Below are 8858 nucleotides of genomic sequence, written 5' to 3'. Positions count from 1 at the left end.
CTAGTTAAGATAAAAGCCATTTTATAAATTTAAAACTCGACTTTATGAAGCAAAACTCTTTTGAAAAACTAACAAATTTTCATACCACTACACACTCACATCAGATACATACTATTAAGAATGGAAGGGAAATATGAAATTAATCAATAAGCACGGTTCTCGTAAACAAGAAATATAGGAATATAGATTGAACATATACAAAATATGAATGATTCGGTTTGATTCAGTTAATTGAGGTTATAAAAATAACCGATAGCCGATATTCGGTTAATCGGTTTTTGGTACATTCGGTTTTCGATTAATACAGTTTTCGGTTAATTTCGGTTCAGTTTTGTCGGTTTTCGATTCGGTTATTACTCACCCCTAGTTTGAAGTCCCCCATAAGACAAGGATAAAGAAATTCAACACTAAAAAAAGTTATTAAAAGATAAAATAAGGAAAAAACTTACACCAACGACATACAAATTCGTCCCATGTGGATCATATCTAAAGATGTCGTGTACCTCGCTTTTTTGGTCTCAAAAGTCATCTGGCGTGAGTTATGTTCAAACAAAGCTCATCCGGCATAAATTATACTAAAAAGATCACGTATCGTGATCTGGTCGGTCCACATCAAACAAGCTATGTAACAAAGTTATTTGTACATATATTTTCAAAATTTGGCATTGAAAGTAAGTATATATACGCAATAACTTATTACAAACTTGATAAAGAAAAACTTAAATCTCTTCATCACATTTTAAGGAGCAACTTTTCTTGACATTACAAAACTTTTATAACTTTATTTATGAAGATATAAAGCAAAGGCTTTTGAGCATCCAATAATAAAGACAATCTGAGTGGGTCCCACATCTAATAGCCCGCGAATATATCAGCCGTCCGATCGAAAACGACCTCTCTCTGACACCTCTTACTGTCTTCCACCCCACACACTTTTACACCATACTTTCTAACCCTCAAAAGCTGCACCTTTTCTTTTGATTTCGGTGAATAAGTACAAGTAGAAAGGTCCAAAATTTCTGGGTTTTCTTGGGTTTCGTTGGTGTCGGTGTGTTGAGGTTTACGTTTGATTTCCCATTGCCACTGACAGATTGTTCTTCTCTTTTAAAGTTTGTGAATTTGCGTCTGCAAACTGTTCGACGAAATGCCTCAGTGAGTATTTCTTCAATCATTATACAAATTGCTGGTTTATTCATATTCTGTTTGTTTGCTTATGCTTTTATAAGTTTATCTTTGGTGTAGAAATCTGAGAGTGATTGTCTGTTTTCTTATGTTTTTGATAATTTTATGGTAAAAAAAAAACACTTTTAATCATGGGTACTTTTTAGCTTTTGAAGATGAATCACAGCTTGAATATGTGTATATGCTTGTAGATTCAGGGTCTACTTTTGTGTTGGTTGATTCGTTTTAGATAATTTTATTTATCATGATGTAATGTAAGTGGAGCATAAGGAAGCATGTGCACAAGCCCTTAATTTATTTTCCACTTAATTACTTTTGCTGCTTGCTTTTCTTTTTGTTATTGTTGTTGTTTCCTTTCCCCTGTCAAAATCTTCTTTTGAATTATTCCCTTTCATCACCAGGGAATCTTATTCATGTGATTTTATCTGCAAACTCTTAGTAATCATTTTTCAGGACCACCAGATTCATTTTCAGTTTTATTTCTTGTAATTCAGCATCTTCAAAATCAGGAATATCCTATACTCTTATATGTGTGTGATACTGTGATTGTTGATTTCAGTATAAACTGTTTGACTGATTTTAAATCTTTATTGTTGTTTTCAGAAACAGAATCTGGTCAAGAACATAGCTCGGTTTCAACCATTTCGCATGTGAAATTTTGTTGAAAAAACAACTTAAATGCATAAAATGTCCGATCGAAGATCAACTCCTGCCACATTACGTGACAAATTCGAATTGGAAAAGTTTCGTTCCAAAGCGTTAAAGAATGTATCTGCAATGAAGCCATCACCTTCAAAATTCGACCAAAAGCAAAAGTCAACGGAGACGGAAGAAATCATCAAACACATGAAACATCTACCTAGTTATCTCGAAAGGGGAAAACCGTTTCAAGATCAAGCTTTGAGCTTTGGAGTCATGGACTGGGCCCGCTTAGAGAAATGGCAAAATCAACATTATAAACAAGGGTTTGCTAAAAACATCAAATGTTCACCATCTAGCAGTTATTCTTCGTTGTTTTCAGCTGATGGTTCGTCTCCTAGATCTAGTAGAGATCAAAGCCGTTCACCTGCTCGCCAAAAAGGTCATCGCGTAACTCTTCGATCTCATTTCAACGATTCCCCTAATAAAGATTTTACAGGTGTTCAAAAGTATCAATCTTCTAAAGATGATGTAAATCAATCATATTTAAAAGGCAAGTTGAAGATTCAAGACGAGTCGGTTAATAGTAATAATAACAATCAAAATGTGCCCAAATTTCAATATGAAGCTATAGACGTTAAAAACTCACAAAGTGAACTTGGTTTTTCAAGAAACAAGACCCCGGAAAGAAGAAGTTTAACCAATTCTCCCAAGAGACCAGGTTTAATATCTAGAAGTGTATCCCCGCTTCGTCGTTTTAGCTTTGGTTTTAAATCTGCTACGGAAAGACCAGATTCTCCGGTTTCTCACAGTTCAAATAAGGATAGTAACCGATTTCATTCAAGCCCATTAAGGAGGTTATTAGACCCGATATTTTCTTCAACAGGCCGTGAAGATTCAAGAACAAAGGCAAAAGTGAAACTTGATTTTGAAAAAGAAATTAGGGTTGAAGATGGCCCGTCATCTTCATCAAAGCAAGCCCTTTTTCAGATGACAGTCAAGAACGAGCGTCTGTTGTTTACATTTGCAGTTGAAAACGACGCGGAAATACTTGCAGCCACAGTGACAAATAATGACAAAAACTCATTATATACATTTTTCACCGTCCATGAAGTGAAGAACAAGAACATAAGTTGGTTAACTTATGGTAACAAAAGTAAAGATAACAGTTATGTACCTAACATAACAGCTCAAATGAAGGTTTCGGTTTCGGGTTCTGATTGTGACACTCAGGAATATGTTTTGTTTTCTGTGAACCCGAATGTCCATCCAAAAGAAGAACTTGAAGCCATTGTTATTAAGTTATCAAGAAAGTCGAATGGTGAAGATAATCACACGGTTATCCTTCCTGGCGGCAGTCATGGTGTGCCAGTTAAAGGTCAACCTTCACCGTTGGTTGACCGATGGCGGTCCGGTGGGGTGTGTGATTGTGGTGGTTGGGATGTGGGGTGCAGAATAAGAACCCTTTCTAACCGGGTGCAGTTTAATGCTTCAAGATTTGAGCTTTACTCTCAGGTATGATCTTATTATTCAAATTTATATAATATGTTCAAATCTATATAATCAGTTAATTTTTAATATAATTTATTAACAGGGTGAGTTTCAAAACAAGAGGCCTGTTTTTAGTCTTTCTCCTTTGAAGGAAGGTATATTTTCAATCGACTACAATTCATCATTGTCGCCTCTACAGGCGTTTTCAATATGTATATCGTATGTGGAATCCCGGAAGCTGACTCAGCATACACAGCTGAAAACACACAGTCCGCAGCAGGTTCCTAGAATGTATACCCCGATTCCTCGTATTAAGAGAGGTGTAACGGGTAAGGTTACTTCGTTATAGCTATGAAATCTTGAATATGTAATTATGGATGAATCTAGTGTTAGGTGGAAACTGAAGGTTTGTTTGGCATGTTTAGTTGCATGTTTGAATGATTTTGTTTGGTTATATAGATCATATGAATAATACCTGAGTAAGGTTGATTTTCCATTTGGGTATAATGCGTACATAAACGGATTGTGTTGTGCTAAGTAAGATTAGGCTGAGGTTGTAAATTTGTAATTGGATTGGACTAAATTACAAAACTTAAATAACCATTATTTGTTATTTCATTTGACCCGGATTCAGATTTATGGAACCAGATACCGAATATGCAATTCAGATTGGTTTTAAACAGTTGCGTTTCGGTTTAGTTTATTATGTTTGCAATCTAATATCAAGCAGCCCTGATACATAGAATAACTTAGCAAACGGGGTCCTTTATTTTGGAAATGAAAGTCCAAAGCAGAGGGCGTGTCTTGAAGCGACTGGTTAGCTAGGTTGCTGTTGTTGTGACCTTGTTGATGTCATGGGTTCAAGCTATGGGAAATGGTCTCATACGCAAAGTGTAAGGTAACGCTGTGTACATCAGAATGTACGCAAAGTGTAAGGTAACGCTGTGTACATCAGAATGTAAAGGGATACGCCCCTTCCCCTAACACCGCGCAAATACATGAGCCACAATGCACATCAAGCAACGGAGAAGAGAAAAAGAAAAAAAGTCCAAATGAAAAAAACTAATTCCCAAATATTATTGGCTTATTTGTAAAGAATGCTATTTTAGACTTGGATTTTTATAAACAAGTTACTAGTTTATATATAAGTATTTAGGTTTATTCTTAATGAAACATTTTAAATAGAGATCATACATTAAAATTTTTAGCATATGCAAGTACGTTGGATGATTTAATTATTAAAAAAGATATTTTGTCAATTCGTAAAATATACAAGGAATTAATTATAAAAGTTAATAAAAAGACCTACATAACTAATACCTTTCTATTTGACAAAAAGGAAAAAAAAAAGAAAAAAAAAACAGTGACGATAAATGAAAATCCCAGATGTCTATGAAGGTTGAAAACAAACACAAGTGATGTGAACCAGACTCAAAGAACCCCATCACCTCAAATCTAAGAGGGTGCGCGAGGTTTGATCTTGTATCATGGAATCTCTTATATTCTTATAGCAGATACAACACATGACATTAGATGATCGAGATGAACAATATCCACGCCATGTAAATTGTTAGCATTAAAAATCATTAGTAATTTTAAGTGTTATTACACTTACCAGTCATTGATGGGGACAATATCTGACCAACTTGATCTTGTTATTAATGAATTGTTAGCATTAAAAATCATTAGTAATTTTAAGTGTAATTACACTTACCAGTTTTGTAACTTACAATGGTACAATTCATTAATAACAAGATCAAGTTGGTCAGATATTGTCCCCATCAATGACTACACACGCTACCATGTGCCTTGCCTTGAGAATGCTAAGTCCGGCCATATGAATACTCTCAATCTGATATCCAGGATGAATTTGAGCTTGCAAAAGAGTAGTGCTAAATGTTAATTGTGTGAATCATATGATTTGGCCTGTTATTTTGTCGAGACATATGAGAGTGGATGCGAAATTTAATATCGTGTTGCAAAGAGATTGGGGGTGGTGTTTATTCAAATTATCCACCATGATCACGTTAGAAAGATTTAATTTCACATCTTAATTGAGTTTTAACATAAATTCTATGCTGAAAACAACTCAAAGAAATTTAGAAAAGTTAAGAAAAGAGACATATTTGATAGTACTGCTTACAAGGAATGTTCAATTAGAAATTTAGAATTAAGTTTGGTATGCCATATATAAACAACAAAACGGTAGTAAAATGTTTTCCTTTTGCAATTATAATACCAACACACATTTTCTTTAGCCACTTTCTAAAAGTTTAAAACCAAGGCCACTTTCCAATCTAAACACTTTTAAGCATTCGTGCAATTCCAACCCAATTATAACAAAAATCAATCTCAACAAAGATATTCACCCAAAAAAGTACAAAAACAAGTAATGATAATAATCCCAACATAAATGTTTATCAAAACACATTCACAGACAACTAAGGTTTTCACAAACTAAACCAACCACCCTCCAAATTCAAACAAACAATAGCAATTTAGATTACAAACACACTCAACACAAACCAACTTCACTAGTTTCCATTCATTCACTGTTCCCCTCTTCCTCTTCCTCCTCGTAATCTCCTTCCTCGTCAGCAGTAGCATCCTGATACTGCTGATACTCCGACACCAAATCATTCATGTTGCTCTCAGCCTCCGTGAACTCCATCTCATCCATACCCTCACCAGTATACCAATGCAAGAAAGCCTTCCTCCTAAACATAGCAGTAAACTGCTCACTAACACGCCTAAACATTTCTTGAATTGAAGTCGAGTTGCCAATAAAGGTAGACGCCATCTTTAAACCAGTTGGTGGGATGTCACAAACAGTTGACTTCACATTATTAGGAATCCATTCAACAAAGTAAGATGAATTCTTGTTTTGAACATTGAGCATTTGTTCATCAACTTCCTTGGTGCTCATTTTACCACGGTAGATGGCGGATGCTGTTAAGTAACGACCGTGTCTCGGGTCAGCGGCACACATCATGTTCTTGGCATCCCACATTTGTTGTGTGAGCTCGGGTACAGTTAGAGCACGGTATTGCTGGGATCCACGTGAGGTGAGTGGAGCAAAACCGACCATGAAGAAGTGGAGACGCGGGAATGGGACAAGGTTAACTGCAAGTTTTCTTAGGTCAGAGTTGAGTTGACCGGGAAAACGTAAGCAGCATGTAACGCCCGACATGGTTGCAGATATGAGATGGTTCAGATCACCAACTGTTACAAAAAAAATCGTTAGTGAGTATAGAATCAACAAATGCAATAATATCATATACACTGAACAGTATTAAATGCTTACAGCTTGGAGTTGTGAGCTTGAGGGTTCTAAAGCAGATATCATATAAGGCTTCGTTATCAAGAACCATGCATTCATCAGCATTTTCAACAAGCTGGTGGACTGATAATGTGGCATTGTAGGGTTCAACAACAGTGTCTGAAACCTTAGGGGAAGGGAATACAGAGAAGGTCATCATCATTCGATCTGGATATTCTTCCCTGATCTTTGAGATTAAAAGAGTCCCCATACCGGATCCTGTACCGCCTCCTAGAGAATGGCACACCTGAAAACCTGCAAATCATAGATTGTTATCAATTACGAAACGACTGCAAGTTTCCTTTAAAACAATAGAAAGAGCTTATACTAAGTAATTATGAACATGCATTTATAAGTAGCATACAGTACACAAATTACTAATAGTTATGAACACAGCAGAGAATAGCCGAATACATCAGAGCTGATTCTGAGCAAAGAACAAACAACGCATCACAAAAATATGTTTATTAATCTCTGCACCAAAAAGATCACGCATCAGAATCAAGGCACACAAAAATCCTCCTATCTGACTAACAAAGAACAAACACTTGGTAGATCTATCAATTCGAACACGAACAAACGATGAATTCACTAGCAAAATATCACCAACTAATAACTTTTAGCATAATTATTCAAACAAAAACACACTACATTGGTAGATCTATCATTTCTAGCACAGCATCCAACATTATTAACAATCAGCAATCGATATCAAAAACCGTAACCTAAAAACAGTAAATACACTTGCCAAATATCACCAGCTGATAACTTATAGCATAATTATTCAAACAAAAACATGTATATATTCGTATATCCAACAGTATACTCAATCAGATATGTATGTATGTATGTATGTATGTATAATATAATATAATTATACCTTGCAAGCAATCGCAATTCTCCGCCTCTTTTCTAACAACATCCAAAACCGAGTCAATCAACTCGGCGCCTTCAGTATAGTGTCCCTTGGCCCAATTATTACCAGCACCACTCTGACCAAAGACGAAGTTATCGGGCCTGAATATCTGACCGTAGGAGCCAGATCTGAGGCTGTCCATGGTTCCTGGCTCCAGATCCATGAGGACGGCGCGTGGAACAAACCTGCCGCCGCTGGCCTCGTTGTAGTAGACGTTGATCCGCTCGAGCTGAAGCACGGAGTCGCCGGTGTACTTGCCGGTGACGTCGATGCCGTGCTCGGCGCAGATGACCTCCCAGAACTTGGCTCCGATCTGGTTGCCGCATTGGCCGCCCTGGATGTGGAGGATTTCACGCATTTTGGATATGGAGAGAATTAGGGTTTGGATGTGGATCTAGTGAGGTATGCGTGTGTACTAGCTTATATTGGGAGTGCCGTATGTGTGTGTAGAATCCCTTGATATTTTTAATTTTTTATGGCCGGCGGCTACACCAAGAATGTGATTTCAATTTCAAAATTGGATGAATTTCTATTCGGATTTTCTAGGGGCACCGTCCAATTGCTAGGTGTTTCTAGAAATTCCAACCACTTTTGTTTTTTTTCTTTATTATTTTGTTATTATATATTATTTATTTATTTATTATTTAATATTCTTTCGGTGAAAAACAGTTAACCCATGTATATACCAAAATTCATTGTTAAATCTGTACAAATAAAAGAAAATACGACAACTAAAACATAAAATCTACGTGAAGTCCCCCATATCCATACCCATGTCGTCGTCGTGGCCTACGAGCCCTCCGAATGCGTCGCCAACGTCGGCGTCGTCCTCTCCCCTGCGCCTCGGCCCCGAACCGTCCAGGGCATCCACGTCCCCGTCTGCGTCTCACGCCAGATGTGCTCGCCTCGTGGTCAAAACTAGGGGTGGTGGCGGTGGCACGGAGTACTGCTGTTCAGACAGCTCCTCTACCCGACTGGCAACAAGCCAGTCGATCTGGCACGACATCTGGCTCATCCGCCAGTCAATCTGGCGCGACATCCGCCTCATCTCCAACTCTAGGGCCTCCAACCTAGCGTCGGTGGCGGGACCCAGACGCACCGCGCGATATGTGCGTGGAACGTGCTGCGTCGGTCCCTAACAACAAAACCACATAAATACGTTTAATACGAAGTCGAATTAAAAGAAACGATAAAACGATAATATATTAAAACGTAACTGAGATGCGCCCGGATCCTCACGTCCGGCACCACCGTTGTCCGAATCCCCGCCGGCCCCATCCCCCGCGTCGACAGGCTCATGGACAAGCTCCA

General features: G+C 37.6%; 2 protein-coding genes across 2 annotated transcripts; one reads left to right on the top strand and one right to left on the bottom strand.

The window, feature by feature from the left end:
• Window positions 1-1869: 1869 nt before the first annotated feature.
• Window positions 1870-3752, top strand: LOC143619770 (uncharacterized). The gene is made up of 2 exons (XM_077091622.1): window positions 1870-3336; window positions 3416-3752. Exons 1-2 carry the CDS (start codon window positions 1870-1872, stop codon window positions 3659-3661), a joined length of 1713 nt encoding a protein of 570 aa, XP_076947737.1. The 3' UTR covers window positions 3662-3752.
• A 1894-nt stretch (window positions 3753-5646) lies between these two features.
• On the bottom strand, window positions 5647-7937 carry LOC143619822 (tubulin beta-2 chain-like). Its single transcript, XM_077091662.1, has 3 exons — window positions 7512-7937; window positions 6617-6886; window positions 5647-6534 (listed from the first exon to the last, which is right to left on the bottom strand). The coding sequence occupies exons 1-3, from the start codon at window positions 7903-7905 to the stop codon at window positions 5858-5860; spliced, it is 1341 nt and encodes a 446-aa protein (XP_076947777.1). The 5' UTR covers window positions 7906-7937; the 3' UTR covers window positions 5647-5857.
• Between the last annotated feature and the right edge of the window lie 921 nt (window positions 7938-8858).

Source organism: Bidens hawaiensis, unplaced genomic scaffold (assembly GCF_021521415.1).
Source record: "Bidens hawaiensis isolate Kalapana, Puna unplaced genomic scaffold, B.hawaiensis_p1.1 tig00002507_1, whole genome shotgun sequence".
Lineage (NCBI taxonomy): Eukaryota > Viridiplantae > Streptophyta > Magnoliopsida > Asterales > Asteraceae > Bidens > Bidens hawaiensis.
Note: the sequence above shows the minus strand (reverse complement) of the source record. Positions and strands in the feature narration are given on the sequence as shown.

Bases quoted from the DNA above. Each gene is read 5' to 3' on its own strand.
- LOC143619822 (XM_077091662.1), bottom strand. From the start codon at position 7,905: ATGCGTGAAATCCTCCACATCCAGGGCGGCCAATGCGGCAACCAGATC. The intron at 6,887-7,511 runs GTATAATTATAT...TATGATTTGCAG, and splicing joins GAATTGCGATTGCTTGCAAG to GTTTTCAGGTGTGCCATTCT. The intron at 6,535-6,616 runs GTAAGCATTTAA...TTTTTGTAACAG, and splicing joins CAAGCTCACAACTCCAAGCT to TTGGTGATCTGAACCATCTC.
- LOC143619770 (XM_077091622.1), top strand. From the start codon at position 1,870: ATGTCCGATCGAAGATCAACTCCTGCCACATTACGTGACAAATTCGAA. The intron at 3,337-3,415 runs GTATGATCTTAT...ATTTATTAACAG, and splicing joins GATTTGAGCTTTACTCTCAG to GGTGAGTTTCAAAACAAGAG.